The sequence below is a fragment of the Erythrolamprus reginae genome, chromosome 2, assembly GCF_031021105.1.
Source record: "Erythrolamprus reginae isolate rEryReg1 chromosome 2, rEryReg1.hap1, whole genome shotgun sequence".
Lineage (NCBI taxonomy): Eukaryota > Metazoa > Chordata > Lepidosauria > Squamata > Dipsadidae > Erythrolamprus > Erythrolamprus reginae.
This window is the reverse complement of record NC_091951.1, coordinates 204,613,605-204,631,717: the sequence shown is the minus strand read 5'-3', so window position 1 is coordinate 204,631,717 and position 18,113 is coordinate 204,613,605. Positions and strand designations below refer to the sequence as shown.

The 18,113-nt window shown below is 41.7% G+C and overlaps 1 protein-coding gene across 4 annotated transcripts in view; it reads left to right on the top strand.

Annotated features, from left to right (window-relative positions):
- MECP2 (methyl-CpG binding protein 2) overlaps window positions 1-18,113 on the top strand; it is an 84,589-nt gene that overhangs the window by 56,908 nt on the left and 9,568 nt on the right. For all 4 annotated transcript variants that reach the window (XM_070741400.1, XM_070741397.1, XM_070741398.1 and 1 more), the window contains exon 2: window positions 11,588-11,914. In XM_070741400.1, the coding sequence (XP_070597501.1) occupies window positions 11,588-11,914 (327 nt within the window). The remainder of the gene's footprint in view (window positions 1-11,587; window positions 11,915-18,113) is intronic.

The following is an 18,113-nucleotide window of genomic DNA, read 5'->3' as shown; positions in this document are numbered from 1 at the left end:
CCCCAGGCCGGCTGCGACCTTTTAAAACAGCCGCGCCGCTTCCCAGCTGTCTCCTGAAGCCGAAGGGGAAGTTCGGCTTTGGCGTTAGGCTTCAGGAGACAGCTGGGAAGCAGCGCGCCTGTTTTAAAAGGTTGCAGCCGGCCTGGGGGGCTTGCCAGCACCCCCCCGAACCTGGGTTCGGGGTTCGGGGGGGGTGCTGGCAAGCCCCCCAGGCTGGCTGCCGCTTCCCAGCTGTCTCCCGAAGCCGAACACGGAAGTTCGGCTTTAGCGTTCGGTTTCAGGAGACAGCTGGGAAGCGGCGCGCCTGTTTTAAAAGGTCGCAGCCGGCCTGGGGGCTTGCCAGCACCCCCCTGAACCCGCGTTCGGCTTCGGGAGACAGCTGGGAAGCGGCGCGGCTGTTTTAAAAGGTGACAGCCGGGCTGGGGGGCTTCCCAGCAACCTCCCGAACCGAACCCAGGGTTCAGAAAAATTTTGCCTCTTCTTACGAACTTTGTTCGAGTTACGAACCGGCGTTCGGGAGGCTTCTGGGAAGCCCCGCCGCCCGGCTGTCACCTTTTAAAACAGCCGCGCGGCTTCCCAGCAGTCTCCGAACGCCGGTTCGTAACTTGAAAAAAGTTCGTAAGAAGAGGCAAATTTTTTCTGAACCCCGGGTTCGTATCATGAGTTGTTCGTAAGACGAGGGGTTCGTATCTTGAGGTACCACTGTAATTATAAATAAGGACAAATTGTCCTGTGTTAGAGAGGTCTGGTTCTAGAATATCCAGTTTTTTTCTCTGAAATAAATGTATGTGAGGATTTTAGGAATGATCTTGTTTGGGCTGAGAAAATAACCCTTCGGAGACAAGAGGAAGAGCTGCAATCCCACTCTCAGTACCAGAAACACACAAGGATATTAGATAAGTGCTGGGGGCCCTAAAGGCAACAAATGAATACTATCCACTAAAAGATTACTTTCATTATGGCAGTTATCATTTATTTGGTGAGGTGTACTCCATTCCACATGTGTTCCATGTGATGCAGTAGAATCCCTATATTTTAAAATATTATGGTGAATTGGTTGAAAAATGAATTTATAATACCATGGTATTTATTTATTTATTTATTGTTTATTAATTGGACTTATATGCCACCCCTCTCCGTGGACTCGGAGTAGCTCACAACATTTCGATAAAAGATACAATATAAAACATTGCTGACCATATGCATGTAATAAAGGTAGTCATCGAGTTACAATCATAATGGAACTTACCCCCATTACAGTTATACGTTGTGATGATTTTACAGTGTTTTTACTGTGAATTCAGCAGTCAGAAAAGGCCCGTGGTTGTTAAGTGAAGAGCGATTGCTAAGCAAACCCATTGTTTGCTATGAGTTGCTGAGTCGGAGGAGTCAGTTAAGAAGGATGCCATAGAGATATAAACAAACAAACAAACAAGTAAATAAAGTGCCTTTTTTTGCCAAAATCAGGAAGTAAGTCCTGTTTCTGGGCAAACCATCATAAAATACGATCACGTGATCCTGGGACATTAAATCTGGCTGTGTTGCCAAATGCTTGAAGTGCAGCCATGTGACAGCAAGGGGTGGCCATCAGAACTTTGAATTTGGCCCATATGTCCCCCTTTCCAGGAAGGATGTAACTTTGAAGGTTTGCTAAGTGATGTGTACACTTCCTATACCTTTAATATATGTAATCGTCACTTAATGAATGCCCTGTTTAGCAATCATTTGAAGTTACAATGGCACCGAAAATGTAATTTTACGAATGATTCTTGCAGTTATAATCATTGCACAGCTCTGCAGCCATGTAATCAGCACTCAGGTGCTTCACGACTGCTGTAGCATCCTTGGTCACACAAATGTCATTTGGTGCTTCACAGACAGCTTCTGGCAAACAGAGTCAACAGAGAAACTGCTTTTAAAATCACAAATTGCAGTCTTGAAGTGTATCTTTTAACGACTGGGTAATTTGCTTAATTACTGCAGCAGAGCTCTCTAAGACACAGAAACTTACCATACCACTCAGGTAATCATTTTTATTTAAAAAAGGAAAACAGGAACCATTTTATTAACTGTTATTTTAAATTTAAGGAAATTTTTAATTGTCTTGGCCATATACACTGCTTGTCCTTGTTCTACTGTAGAGGGATATGCCCATGGCAATTGTAAACTTGATTTTTAAAAAGCTGCAATTATAGCTTGTAAGGGATTTAACATGTTTATTTTCTTAATGCCTTTATGCATGAGGCTATATTTTCAAGTTCTAGGGCCTTGATCTTTTAGGGTGCACACATGGACAGAAGCAGTTTTTGAACAGAATCTAAGTCCAAGTTGCTGGATAATTAAAATTATGCAGTTACATTGAACTTCCTTTTATTGGAAGAAGCAACTTTCTTTTTCAGTACAGAGAAGCTATTGTCATCCGTAATTGAAACCAGCATGGCCTTGTGAACAGCACCTACTTTAATTACTACTTTTCAGCAAATTGGTTCTTTTGATGAAGGAGGATTATGTGTGATGTTTCTTGCTTGAATGGGCCAGGCCATGGTTGTCTTGAATTTCAGCACGCACAAATTATAGAGTGCTTATACTGCCTTTGAGATTTCTCTTTTTCTGTTGTCCAGTGATTTCAAATTGATTGATGTACTAAATCTGATGCACTGTATGACAGGGTGCCAAATTAAACATTGTAACTATCTTTGTTTTTGGACAAAGCCAAGAATGCCCTCTTGTTCTATTTTTGTGTACTAAATCACATATTTGATTCCTCTGCACATCACTTGCTAGAAACAAAGCTGTTAAAATTGTAATTAACAACTAGTTAACCTTAATTTGCATTTCACTTTCTGAACTGGGAAGCCATTTGGACCAAATCAGTTGGAAAATTTATCTAAATGTATAAAATGTACTCAATTTGCTCGATCCTGGTATTGACCACATACATTTTAAAACAGAAGCTGTTACAACCAGGTTGCCAGTGAAGCAAACAACATGAAGGTGTATAGGTTTCTGTATAAGACTGACTGCCACTGAAATGGAGTATGAAGAAATTTAGCCCTGTGTTGTAGTTTACAAAAATAATAACAATAAAACTTGCCTAATTTTTAAAAAAAAATGTCAGAAATTTCAGATAGGATAAGTCATTGATTGATACAAGGAAAATATGATTTTCTCCAGCATTATGTCAACAAATGAATGGTCTGACCACAGCCAAGCTACCCCCACTTTTCATATATACTGAATCGGCAAAGGTTGTATGTCCAATTATTTTATGGATATACAGTATGTGGAGAAACATTGCCTTCAAATTCATTTTATCTACCTGGATATCTTAGATGGGTGTATGCATTCTGGTTGGGGTTTTTTTTGACTTAATGCAGACATTAATTTGTTATTGCCTTCTTCAGTAATGCTCCCGCCACCCAATATTAAGCACAATCAGCTGCATAGACTCTGTTATTCTATTCTATTGTATTCTATGTAAGAATTTAAATTGCTGCTTAATGCACACCTACCAAAGATTTGGAACTGTGTTTTAAAAGATTTGGAGGAGTAAGAAATTTGGATGATAAAATTTGAAGGAAATAACTTGAAAATTCGACTTGATTTTTAAAAAAACTACGGAAAAATTAAAACAGGGAAGGCAGAGCTGGGAGGTCGGAACAGAGGATACCATCTGGTGGTCGGAGGAATTACTGCAACAGTTGAATATCTTTATGGACACTTGCCCAGCTGTTGACCTTGAAAGATTTGAAAGCATGAAAGCGGAGGAAATTTTAAAACAGATTTAAATTTGTTGTTGTTTGAAAGAAAATGGTTGGACTCTTTTGGATAAGAATGAACTTAAATAGATGCCAACAATAAAAACAATAATGACTGATACCGATTAATGACTTGGATTTTTAACTATCAAAAAGAAAATTTACAAATTATAAAAGGCTTTGGAAAACATTTTGTTAGCAGCTGGACAGATTGCAAAAGCCTAGTGATTTATGATTTTGAGGCATGGAGACAAGTGACTATTAAGGACTGGTGACACTTCTGAATGAAATTTGAAGTTGGACTGATTCTGCCAAAATGAAAAAATCTTTTTTCTTTTCAATCTGAAAACTGTGATGTTAAAGTCATGGAGGAAATTGATTATGAAGAGTGTTGATTTTTTAAAAGAACTTTTTAATGATCCCAGAAGATCTTTTGGAATTGAAGTAAGTGAGAAAGGAAAGAATAAAACACATGTAGAAAAAATGTAGGAAGTAACAGAAGAAGAAAAGAAGACTAATGAAAATGATGATGAAAAGAGAAGGAATTTTGATAATGAAATATTGATTAATGACTGATACCGATTAATGACTGATATTCATATGCTGATGAATATATTGAAACTTATAATGATTCCACTTGGATTTCCAGTGGTAAAATGGAAAATGATACCAAAAATGATCATGTCCAGATTGATGATGATGATTTTAAGATGTATAAAGTTACAAAAGGTATTTTAAAAAATTAGATATACAGTGATATCTTGTCTTATGAACTTAATTGGTTCCAGGACGAGGTTCATAAAGTGAAAAGTTCGTAAGACAAAACAATGTTCCCCATAGGAATCAATGGAGAAGCTATTAATATTATTATTAATAATAATAATAATAATAATTATTATTATTATTGTTATTATTATTATTATTATTATTATTATTATTATATTTGTATGCCGCCCCTCTCCCTAGGCTCGGGGCGGCTCACAGCAATAATAAAAACAATGTACAGTAACAAATCTAATATTTAAAATATATTAAAAAAAACTTATTTAAAAGCAAAACATACACACAAACATACCATACATAAACTATATAGGCCTGGGGGAGATGTCTCAATTTCCCCATGCCTGATGGCAGAGGTGGGTTTTAAGGAGTTTACGAAAGGCAAGGAGGGTGGGGGCCAATATCTTAATGCGTGCGAGCCCAAAATTCACCCCTTTTGCCAGCCAAAGCACCCATTTTTGCGCTGGTGGGATTTCCCTGAGGCTCCCCTCCATGGGAAACCCCACCTCCGCTTCAGGGGAATCCAATCCAAGCAAGGGAATCCCACCAGCGTGAAAACAGGCACTTCGGCTGGCAACGGAAGTCCAGAGATGGGGTTTCCCAGCGAGGGAAGCCTCAGCGAAATCACAGCATCGCAAATGCATCGCAAAGGCATGATGGTGCACTTATGCAAGCCCTTACTGACCTCTTAGGAATTGGCAGAGGTCAACAGTGGATAGTCTAAGGCAGAGGTCCCCAACCGCCGGTCCGCGGACCGGCACCGGGCCGTTGGGGGTTTTCAGCCGGTCCGCGGCGCCAGGGCCCCCTCGGCCTTTCTGCACCACCAGCGGCGCTCCCCCCGCCAGCCAGCCAAGCCCCGCGCCCGCCGGAACCGGCTCCTCGCTCTCCCCCCGCCGCCCGCCGCGTTTGCAGGAGGTGGGGAGGGTCGGGCGGCCCGCCAAGGCCAGGAGGGACGCCGCTGCCCCCCCCTTCCCTCTCTCCGCCCGCCGCTGCGCCTCCTTGACCCCGAGAGGAAATGCCGGCAAAGGCTTTTCTCAGCGGAGGTCTTCAATGTCGGGGGCGCACGGGCGGTTGCACGCGCTCCCTATCTCCCTGCTAGCCCACTCGGAGTATTCAAAATAAGAAAAACCTTTGCCGGCGAAGGCTTTTCTTATTTTGAATATTCCGAGTGGGCTAGCAGGGAGATAGGGAGTGCGTGCAACCGCCTGTGCGCCCCCGACATTGAATATCACCTTCGCCGGCCCCACCTCTCTTGCAAACCCCCTTGCTGAGAGCCCGGGGCGAAAGTGCTCTCGCAAAGGTGAGGCGGGCAGGGCGTGCGCGCGTCACCGCTGAGAAGAACGGAGAACGAGAGTGAGTGATAGCAACAGACAGCAAGATAGAGAGAAAGTGAGAAAGAGAGAGTGAGAGAAAGGGGGGGAGAAAGAGATAGCAAGAGAGAGAACAAGAGAGAGAAAGAGCGTGAGAAAGAAAACAAGAAAGAGTGAGAGAGAGAGAAAGCAAAAGAGACAGAAAGAAAACAAGAGAGAGAAAGTGAGAAGAAGAGAGAAAGAGGGGGAGAGAGAGAGAAAGAGAGGGAGAGGGAGAAAGAGAGAGGGAGAGGGGGGAGAGATAGCAAGAGAGGGAGAGAGAGAAAGAGAGAGGGAAAGGGGGGAGAGATAGCAAGAGAGGGAGAGAGAGAAAGAGAGAGGGAAAGGGGAGAGAGGGGGGAGAGAAAGAGAGAGGGAGAGAGAGAGGAGAGAAAGGAAGAGGAGAGAGAAAGGAAGAGAAAGAAAGAAAGAAAGAGGGATAGAAAGAGAGAGAGAGTGAGAGATGCTCAGTGAGCCTTTCTTTGAAGTTGCCTTTCTTTCTTTCTTTCTCTTTCTTTCTTTCTTTCTTGCTCTTTTTCTTTCTCTCTTTTACCTTCCCTTCCTCTATTTCTTCTTTTCTTTCTCCTTCCTACCTTCTTCCCTTACTCTCCCCTTTCATAAGTTTCCTTGCTTCCTTCCTCTGTTCCTGTCCCTTCCCCCCTTCTTTCTTTCTTTCCTTCCTTCCTTTCCTCCCTCCATTTCTTGCTTTCCTTTTCCTTCCTCCCTTCTTTCCTCCCTCATTCCCTTCTTTCACTCCTTCCTCTCTTACTCTCCCCTTTCACACCTTTCCTTGCTTCCTTTGCACCCTTCTTCTGTTCCTGTCCCTTCCCTCTTTCCTTCCTTCCTTCCCACCCTCCGTCCATTCATTCACCCATTCCTCTCTTGATCGCCCCTTTTACGGCGCCGCTGACAGCTAGCTCCCCCCCCCCCACCGGGCCATGGAAAACTGGTCTAGCTTAAAGCCGGTCCCTGGTGCAAAAAAGGTTGGGGACCTCTGGTCTAAGGTTTTGGGAGTTAGGAGATGATACTACAGGTAGTGAGTATCATGCATCAACTACTCAGTTACTAAAATCGTATTTCCTGCAGTCGAGTTTGGAGCGGTTTACATTAAGTTGGTATCTTTTATGTGCTCATGTGTTGTAGTTGAAGTTGAAGTAGTCGTTGACAGGAAGGACGTTGTAGCATATGATTTTATGGGCTATGCTTAGATTGTGTTTAAGGTGACGTAGTTCTAGGCTTTCTAAACCTAGGATTGTAAGTCTAATTTCATAGGGTATTCAGTTCCTATATTTTATAAATCTCAGAAGCTTCTCTTCTCTTCTTCCTCTTTCTCTGTCATGATTTTAAAAAAGGAAAAGAAAGTGTTCTACTTTATATCATTTTCATATGGACCTGATAATTCACTTAAAAATCAATGGGAGAAGAAGATATCTCCCCACCCCCATCCCCTCTGTCATTGTACTTTGGGCCTGAATGAATTCTATAATGTTGCCTAGGAAAAAGATAGAATTGTTTCTTTATGACTTCAGTACCATCTTGTGGTATAAAATGTGAAGTGCAGATATTATGGGGGAAAAGGATATCGTTTGCAGAATAAGATTTTTCCCATTCACTAGCAATGTTGTTCAGTGTTTATTTACTATACAGGTAGTCCTCAACCTATGACCACAGTCGAGCTCAATATTTCTTTTGCTGATTCATTTGTTTTAAGTGAATGTCGCTCCATTTTACAACTTTTCCTGCCAGTGTTGTTAAGTTAATCTTGGCAGGTGTTCAGTTTAGTAACATGGTTGTTAAATCAAACTGGCTTCCCTGTTGACTTTACTTGTCAGAAGGTCACATAAGGTGATTGTATGACTCCAGGAACATTGCAAATGTCATAAATATGAGTCAGTCACCAAGCATCTGAATTTTGATTATGTGACCAAGGGGAAGGTGCAAATGGCCATAAGTGTGAAAAATTATCATGAATCACTTTTTTTCAGTGCCATTGTAACTTCAAGTGGTCACTAAGTGAACTCATAAATGAAAGCAAATGTAGTGGTACCTCTACTTAAGGACTTAATTCTTTCCGTGACCAGGTTCTTAAGTAGAAACGTTCTTAAGTAGAAGCAATTTTCCCATAGGAATCAATGTAAAAGCAAATAATGTGTGCAAACCCATTAGGAGAGAAATAAAAGCTCGGAATTTGGGTGGGAGGAGGAGGAGGAAGAAGAGAGAGGGACAGTCACTGCTGAAGGAAGAAGGTGAGGTAAGGGGAATAAAAAAATCCAAAACTTTAAGGCTTAAAAAAAAAAAGAGGGACTCTGAGGAGGCGAGGAGGAGCATGCGCCTCCCTTACACCCGGCGCGAGACTGCCTCCCATTCACTGGCTGCTGCTGTTGCTACCTGGTGCCTCTTCCTTTCCATGCTGAAGAGCTCCCCTCTCCTCTCGCTCACTTTGTAGCCGTTGCCTTTCCTTCGCTGTGGTGACTCCTCGGCTGCCCAGAGCAAAGGGAGTGTTTCTTTTCTCTGGGTGCTGGCAGAGGCTTATTTCCTGTCCAAGTGCCCAGAGAAAGGAAAATGGTTTGTTTGCTCTGGACTGCCAAAGCCTCCTTAAGCGCCACCGAAAGGCTCCTGAGGCAGCCCAGATGGCCGGGATTAAAGGGGGAATGGCAGGAAACTGGCCTGGCCTTTGTGCTGCTCTCAAATTTCCTGGGGAATTTTTCCAGGCTCGGGTTCTTAAGTAGAGGCAAAAAAATCTTGAACAGCCAGTTCTTATCTAGAAAAGTTCTGAAGTAGAGGTACCACTGTATACGTGTCCCAGGATGATAATGTAGGGTCCAATCTGGGTTGGACAATGGGACCAGAGTCTTCCAAGCTTTCAAACTGGGAAACTGGAGCCCATCCTCAGGGAACTTGCCCCTAGCAGTGTGTGTGATTTATTATTTCATTTGATTTCCAACTCCCAAAGGACTCTTTTATTTTTATTTTATATTATATAAAATGCTTTAGGCTGCTTCTGTTTACTCAAATACCGAACTGAAAATTGAGGACATTTATCTAAAGTAGTCCCAATTTATGGAGGTATAAGTTTGGATATTAACTCATTGATTGATTGATTGATTGATTCATTCATTCATTCATTTATTCCATTTGTATGCCACCCCTCTCCGTAGACTCGGGGCGTCTTTACTTTTTAATATGTATTTAAATCCACTAATCCAAGCACTTGCTCTTCCAGCCCTTTGCCCACCTATTTTAGCTGATATCTACTTATATCTACTTCACATTTGGGAATGAGAAAATCTCATAAGGCATTAGTTTTATTCTTTACAAAAGCTACCAATAAATATCAAAATCAAAGTTTGCCCAATATCATCATCTAATTCACAAATGGCAAATGGATGGGATTCAGATTGAATAGATGCACACATATCTTGGAATGTGGTTCCTTGCTTCTCTGTCCTGGAATGTTGCTATATTGGTATTGATTGATTGATTGATTGATTGATTGATTGATTGACTGACTGACTGACTGACTGAGTGGATAGTTGTCACACAGTGTATCTTTACATAATCGTAAGATTAGGTTCTGATAATGCTAGAATTTTCCTCAAAGAACAAATTTATATATAAATTCCAAACAAATTTAAGCAAGATGCTGTACCAGGGTGGATTTTATTTAAATCAAGTCAATTTAAATCATGATTTAAATTACTAGTAAAAAGGCTTGATTTAAATCAACTCAAGTTTTAAAGAGCAACTGTCCTATCTGCCCCACAGCTGCACCTCCTCTAACCCTCTATTGACTCACCAACAGTCCCCATATTGTAGAATATACAGCCTCATGCCTCATAACTAAGCTCCATTTCATGCTGAATAAACTAAATTATTAATCTATTTTAAATAGAAAACTATATTTAAGTAGATTTTTATTCCAAAAGCACTTTATTAAAATAAAGTTGATAAAAATCAAAAAAATAAATTTAATTTTTTAAAAAATCAGTTTTTAATTTTTAAAAAAATCATTGATTTTTATCTACCCTGTAGATGGGCCAATCACTTGGGACATTCACTTTTTCTCCACCCAACTCACCCCATAGGGTTGTTGTGGAGAAAATAGGAGTAGGAAGACATGTTGCATATGTTTGCCACTTTGAGTTATTTATAAAAATAATGCAGGTGGGATATTAATTAAATATTAAGAAGGCTTATTAGGTCGGTTTAACAAAAATTTTGTTAACTTACCTTTGAATTGAAGAAGATTAGGCAATATTCTGCATAAAATGCTTATGTTGCTACTTAGTTTTACAAAGCAATAACATGGTTGTTTTTAAAATGTTAATAAACAGCATTATAGGTTACTCTACATTGTGAAAAGCATCTTGAAAGAAGGCAGCGGCTGCCTAGATTTGTCCATGTAATCATCAGGAATTGAGGTCAGCTTCATCAGGTGACTTTACCAGACTTGGTACATAATGCTTTCCAGAATTATATGACATTTCCTATTATCCGAGAGTTGGAGAAAGCTGACATAATGCATTATTATCTTTTTCATTACAAACTGTAGTGGCAATAAATAGTATTTATGCCACAGTTGGAAGATAAAATGTTGAGAAGTATCACGAATCAATATTCAATAAAAAGTGAGTAATGTGTGCTTTAAGAGCCAGTTGAGTGTAGTGGTTAAGGCATCAGATTAGAAACCAGGAAGTTGTGTGTTTCTATTCCACTCTAGGCATAAATGTAGGTAAGTCACCTTGGGCTAGTCAGACACACAGCCCAAGAAAGGAGGCAATGGCAAATCGCTTCTTTTAAAAAATTGCTAAGAAAACTGCATGGACATGTCCAGGCAGTCTCAGAGCATTAAAAATAATTGAATGGAAGTGAAAAAAGTGTTTTTTTATATAGAATCTAAATACTGACTGGGTTATGTGTTGTGATATGAAATTAGCAAGAACTCCTGCTTTCTCATATCAGACAAAAATAGTAATTTCTGGCTTCCTCTGTTTAATTAAACCAGCTGTAGAATTATAAAACCTGTCTGTGAGTTGGAGCTCTTCAGAGAAGATATTTCTGGAATACGCACATAGAAAAATATAGTCATGTTCGTATGTGATCTGTAAGAGATGTTTAACTAACAAAAAGAGCACAGCAGATCATCGTAGTCCTACAGAGATATACCTATGGCATCACTAAATCAAATGTATTCCTCTGCGATATCCAAAAGTATGCAGCACACTTGTATTTTTTATTCTGCCCAGCCCAATAAAGTATTGGGTAAAAAATTATTACCTATGGATAGATCCTCAGAAACGTAATGGAATGGAACCAAATTTATATGAGAGAAGTCTACAAAATAAAATGCAAGCATTTCAAGTTTGAGAATGGACAAACTGAGTCCACAGACTGTAGACAAGAAAATCACAAAAAGTTCTTCCATTGCATCCTTGTGTCAAAGAAAGATAGGCAATTGCTGCATTCAAGCTCCTTCCGCCTTTTTATCACATCGCTCAAAACAGCTATCATTTAAGCGTTTGGAAAGACTTTCAAAAATCATACATTGCTTTTCCTTCTTCCTACTGAAATCATCCCCCCCAAAAATTCCAAAGGTATAATCTATATGTATGTTAAAGAGAATTTATAAATGTGACTTTGGCTGTAAGTAAGTTCTTATTGCTAAATATTCAATATCTTTTTTCTCTTTCTACATTGCAGGGAAGAAAAATCTGAGGACCAAGATTTACAGGGTCTAAAGGACAAATCTTCAAAATCTAAAAAAGTCAAGAAAGAGCGGAAAGAAGAAAAGCAACATGCCCAGCCCTCTGTGGAGCCAGCTGAGGCAGGCAAGGCAGAAATGTCAGAAGGAGCTGGAACTGCTCCAGCTGTACCTGAAGCCTCTGCATCTCCAAAACAGCGCCGTTCTGTCATCCGAGATCGTGGTCCCATGTATGATGATCCCACTTTGCCTGAGGGCTGGACTCGCAAACTCAAGCAGAGAAAATCCGGGCGCTCGGCGGGGAAGTACGACGTCTATCTTATCAAGTGAGTAACAGTGGCCCTTGTACATTTGTAGTACATTGCTCTTATCATGTGCTGTTCTACAAAAGTCAAAAGGGGATATGTGCTTACTACATTCTGGTCTAAGAGATTATTTTGATCAGGATTCAGCAGTGGAGTAGATGAGGGAGAACACATTTGAGTATGTTCTACGTTCTTGTGTCATTATAACCAGGATTTGTGTTTTCTGGGATTTAGGAGATCATAGCTGTCACTGATTTTCTGCATGTTAAGGTTTAATCTTTGTTCGTTTTATTTTAGCATTATATTGACTTTATTTACCTTATTTGTTTTCATTTTTATATTGCACTGTATATGGTTTTTTGTGCACAATTTCACTCTTAATTTTTAGATCTCTCTTTGATTTCAGACAGCAGACCTTATGCTATTTTCTGAAAATAGAACAACAGTACACTAGGGCCTAGGTTGAAAATGACCTAGCCAATATGCCAATTGCTTATTTTGACCCAATGATAATTTCAGAGCTATTTCCTTACCTAAATGGAGAAACAGAATGATCATTGTTGGGCAAAAAGCAGTTGGGAGCTGCAGTGAGTGCTCTTCGTCCAATTCTGGTAATGATAGATTATGAGGAGGATGCACCAGGCCCATGTTGGTACCCTGGGTCAGTGGTGTTGCCAGCTGATGCAGAGAGTGAGAGTGATGGGGAAAGAGACCTGGATGAAGCCGAAGGGCCATCAGAGGTGAAAGATATGCCAATGACAGTAGAGTCTGACTTAGAGGAGGAGGGGGAAGATCTGGAGCCTTTGCTATATGCCCGCTTTAGAAGATTAAGAAAAAGACAAGAATACTTGTATAGAAAAAGGAAGTAGTCTGTAATTTGTTCACTAGGGAATTGTTGACCACTTCCTATAGGTATTTAAGGGTGGAGTATGGGTAATTCGGGGGGGGGGGGGGGAGTTACAACTTTTGGCAATGGAATCGAATCAGCCAGGTTATGCTAGACAACTGTTATTTTACTGCTAAAATCCTTGGAGAAAAAGTGCCTTGTCGGTTGAGATGGTGGGAAGCTGTAAAAATAAGTCTGTGAAACTGGAGACTCCTTATCTCATGAAAGAATGAGTGCAGCTTTGATCTTTGGCAGCAGCCTAGCCACAGAATTGTTATATCTTAATTACCCTCACTGAGAAACTGCCAAGATTATCTCACATGCATGACTTTAGCTTGTAAAAATGAGACTTTATATAGTTTGAAATACTGATTTGAAATATCAATGCTTGGATTCCTCCTTTGTTTCCAAGCTGCATAGGCCCGGGTTAGAACAAGAGCAAAAACAGTTTTCAATTTTTTGTTCGCTTTCCCATTTACTTTGCTTGTGGGAAGTTGGCAGGGAGTGTCAAAAATCACAATCATGTGACTGTGACTGATTGTGGCAATACTGCAGAGCCCAGAGCTTTGCAAATACAACTGGTATAAAGATGCTAGAAATTTCAGTTGCATGGATTCTGGATTTTGTGAGTGTTCTTTAATTTAACACATTTTAGGTACCTGGATTCAGAAATGTTTGGGTACCATTTGGGCTAATTGAAGATTACAAACAAACAAAGACACAAGAGTTTTAGCAGTATATAGATGTCACAGTTCTTATGATTTAATTTCTAAATTATTGACACCTGTTTTCTGCAATCCTACATTTTTTCCTCTAAGCTAAATAGTACTGTTGCTTTTGAGTTTTGTAGAACAACATGACAAAGGTTTTTTTAAATAGTTTATTGAATATTAAAGAAAATAAGGGGGAAAGGGGAAAAGTAAGGGAGTGAGGATACACAATAAAAAAAGAAAAAATCATAAATTTTACATAGTTTGAAGGATATCGAAAAATCAAAGAAAAACAATTAGAATGTTTTTAGAACAGTTTAGAATGAAAAGACTTCCATGCTAGGACTGTGCAGAATTCAGATATTAAAATCATCCTCTGGAGCATATGGGAGCATATGTAGCAATTCCTTAAGCCAAATAACAATGAAATTGCATAGCAGCTGCAGAGGGGATTGCTGTCAAGAATTCCTAAGACATGCTCCTTTAAAAACAAACCAGATAAGTACTCTCTAACTGTGTCTTTATATATTCTGCGAATCTGATGCAGTGTGCAGTGGTTGTCTTGCCATATCAGCATATACAAGTGAAAAACAACACAACAACACAGGATAATTTTACAGAAAGATTGTTCAAGAAATTACCTTTGAATCTTCCAATTCAGATTTTCAGGAAGCAATAACAACAGCTGAACATGAATACAATAAACATGTAATTTTGAAGTTGGCAGGCATTTTATAGAAGTTACGTATGAGTAAATATAACATAAAGAAGAAAAGACATTAACAATTAATATAGGGCTACCCTATATTATACCCAGATGTTGTATGGAATCCACATATATTTATATTTAATTATGCTTCCAGAGGGGGGGGGGGGAGGAAATGCCTCAATAATACTAAATATTTATACTTTGCCACAGTCAGGAAAGGGTTACTATACTATTCTACTTCTCTTTGGCTGCATGGATATAGGGTTTTATTTATTATGGGAACTTGTTTTAAAAAACCACCTTTACTTTTGATAATAAAATTAAAGTGGAAGTACTACAGGTAAAGGTTCCATTCACACATATATGCTAATCGTTCCTGGTCCAAGGGCACGGTGCTCATCTCAGTCTCAAAGCCGAAGAGCCAATGCTGTCTGAAGACATCTCGGTGATCATGTGGCTGACATGACTAAACACCAAAGGAGCATGGAACACTGTTTCCTTCCCCACTAAAGGTGGCCCCTAGTTTTCCTACTTGCATTTTTTACGTGCAGAAGCTGGGTCAAGTAACGGGAACTCACCCTGTTACAGAACACTAGGGATTCAAACCACTGAATTGCCGACCTTTTGATCAACAAGCTCACCACCTTAACCACTGAGCCATTGTGCCTTCCTCCTCCTTATGGGAAGTATTATAGAAATGCCATATAACTTGCCATATAAACACCATACACATTTCTCATCTTCTCATCTTTCCTATTGTTTTCTTATGACTTATCAATTGTTTTTGTAACTTACAATTGATGATTGTAACTATAATTTATGACCTGTTACATGCTATTTATATATACAGTGATCCCCCGTTTATTGCGTCCCCAACCATTGCGAACAGGGTACTTCGCTATTTTTCAACCCGGAAGTCAAAAATACCATCTACGCATGCGTGCCGGGCACGCATGCGTAGATGGCAGTGGCTTCCCTGGGTCTTCCCCCTCTTGCTGGCGTCAGCGAGGAGTTTCCCCACCGCCCACGGAAACTCCTCGCTGCCGCCCGCCCTTCGCCCGCCCACGCCGTTCATTCTCGCCGCTTTCGAGCTGAATCCGGGAGCAAATTCGCTCCTGGATTCAGCTCGAAATCGGCGAGAATGAACGGCGTGGAAAAGGCGTTCCTTGCCGTTCGTTCTCGCCGCTTTCGAGCTGAATCCGGGAGCGAATTCGCTCCTGGATTCAGCTCGAAATCGGCGAGAATGAACGGCGTGGAAAAGGCGTTCCTTGCCGTTCGTTCTCGCCGCTTTCGAGCTGAATCCAGGAGCGAATTCGCTCCCAGATTCAGCTCGAAAGCGGCGAGAACGAACGGCAAGGAACGCCTTTTCCACGCCGTTCATTCTCGCCGCTTTCGAGCTGAATCCAGGAGCGAATTCGCTCCCGGATTCAGCTCGAAATCGGCGAGAATGAACGGCGTGGAAAAGGCGTTCCTTGCCGTTCGTTCTCGCCGCTTTCGAGCTGAATCCGGGAGCGAATTCGCTCCTGGATTCAGCTCGAAATCGGCGAGAATGAACCGCGTGGAAAAGGCGTTCCTTGCCGTTCGTTCTCGCCGCTTTCGAGCTGAATCCAGGAGCGAATTCGCTCCCGGATTCAGCTCGAAAGCGGCGAGAACGAACGGCAAGGAACGCCTTTTCCACGCCGTTCATTCTCGCCGCTTTCGAGCTGAATCCAGGAGCGAATTCGCTCCCGGATTCAGCTCGAAATCGGCGAGAATGAACGGCGTGGAAAAGGCGTTCCTTGCCGTTCGTTCTCGCCGCTTTCGAGCTGAATCCGGGAGCGAATTCGCTCCCGGATTCAGCTCGAAAGCGGCGAGAGCCAGCGCCCCCCGGACCCCCAACCCGGGTTTGGGGGGCTGCTAGGAAGCCCTCCATGCCGGTGGCAAACAGCCGCGCCGCCCCCAATCTTCGGCTACTCGCTAGCGCTGTGGGAATAAAAACACAATCTGCACATGCGCAGAAGGTGTTTTTACTTCCGCATCGCTACTTCGCGAAAACCCGCTCGTTGCGGGGGCTCCTGGAACGGAACCCTCGCAACGAGCGGGGGATCACTGTACAGTAGTACCTCGTGATACGAACCCCTTGTCATATGAACTTTTCGAGATACGAACCTGGGGTTCAGAATTTTTTTGCCTCTTCTTACGAACTTTTTTCGCCTTATGAACCCGCCGCCGCGAACGTCGAACCCGGAGGTTCGTCAAAAGTTTAGGTTTGGGAGAATGCTGAGAAGCGCCGCCGCCCGGCTGTCACCTTCACAGAAGAGCTGTGGATCTGTCAGCCGGTCGGGAGGCTCAAACGGAGGTGGGGAATCCCAATAGGGAATTCCAGGGGCGGAGCTTTGTCATCACGGAGACGTCCTTCCTGGCCGGCCGAAACGTGGACTCCAGGAAGGACATCTCTGTGATATCAAAGCTCCGCCCCTAGAATTCCCTATTGGGATTTCCCACCTTCGTTTGAGCCTCCCGACCGGTCGAAAGCTCCACGGCTCTTCTGGGAAGGTGACAGCCGGGCAGCGGCGCTTCTCGGTGTTCTCCCAAATCCGAACACCGAACTTGAACTTTTGCTGAACCTCCGGGTTCGGTGTTTGGGAGAACACTGAGAAGCCCCCCGGCTGTTTCGGAAGGTGACAGATGGGCGGCGGCGCTTCTCGGCGTTCTCCCAAACCTGAACTTTTGCCAAACGTTTTGGGTTCGGCGTTTGGGAGAACGCCGAGAAGTGCCCGGCTGTTTCAGAAGGTGACAGCCAGGCGGCACCCAGTGGAGCATCGTTTTTGCGATTTTTTTGGGGGGGGGGCTTGCATGCATTAATCATTTTCTATTGTTTCCTTTGGGAAACATTGTTTCATCTTACGAACTTTTCACCTTACGAACTTCCTCCTGGAACCAATTAAGTTTATAAGACAAGGTATCACTGTACTGTGAACTTATGCACTGGAGACAAATTTCTTGTGTCTGATCACACTTTACCAATAAAGAAATCCTATCCTATTCTATCCTATCCAAGATTTTTAGCTGGTTTTGTTTTTGCTGCTATAAATAAATAAATCAGTGTTGAAAGAATTTCTTTGTATAGAACAAGGATCCTAACAAAAGGTTAAGTTGTTTAGCAAGGCCTCTATCAACCTCATCCTATTTAAATTTTCATACTGTGCATGGCGGCAGGTAGGTGGAGGGAATTTACCTCTGATGACATACACGTCAATATTATAAATTCAGGCATTCGATAATGCTGTTTTTCGCCAAGATTGCATGGCAAGAATCTGCTTCTTTTTCTTTATATTTTTTTCTGAAAACATAAGGATAGATTTGTAAGATCCCTGATTGTCTGTGAGGAAAGTGATGCAAATATTATAAATGATGATATAGGACTAGGAACCAAGAATGCAGAAATCCTCGATTTACTGGAGCCTACTTGTTCCAGGTGTAACAATCGTAAAATGGGATGGTCATGTGACCAACCCAATTTTATGACCAGTCATTAAGCAACTGTTGAGTTGGTTAAGCAAGCCACTGGTTCGCTATGAACTCAGTTTTACTGAAAATTGGAAGTAAATACTGGTTTTGGACAAAACTGTCATAAAATGAGGTTAGGTACTTCACATGTCTGTAAATATGGTCTTTTGGCCAAGTGCCCAAAGTTCAGTCAAGTGACTTCAAGGCGTTAGAACTCTTGTACCTTCGAATCTGGGTTGGGTTGTATTTATCCCCCAGGTAGGTCCATTGGAATGTTGAATGCTCATTAAAGAACAGATTGTAAGTCGAGGACTACCTGTAAGTCTAGAGAAAACCTTGATAACAAGTTCACATTGGGGGGGTTTTCACAGAATTTTATCAGGGACCTCAGATATTAAGCTGCTTTTCCTTTGCTCTTTGTAACCC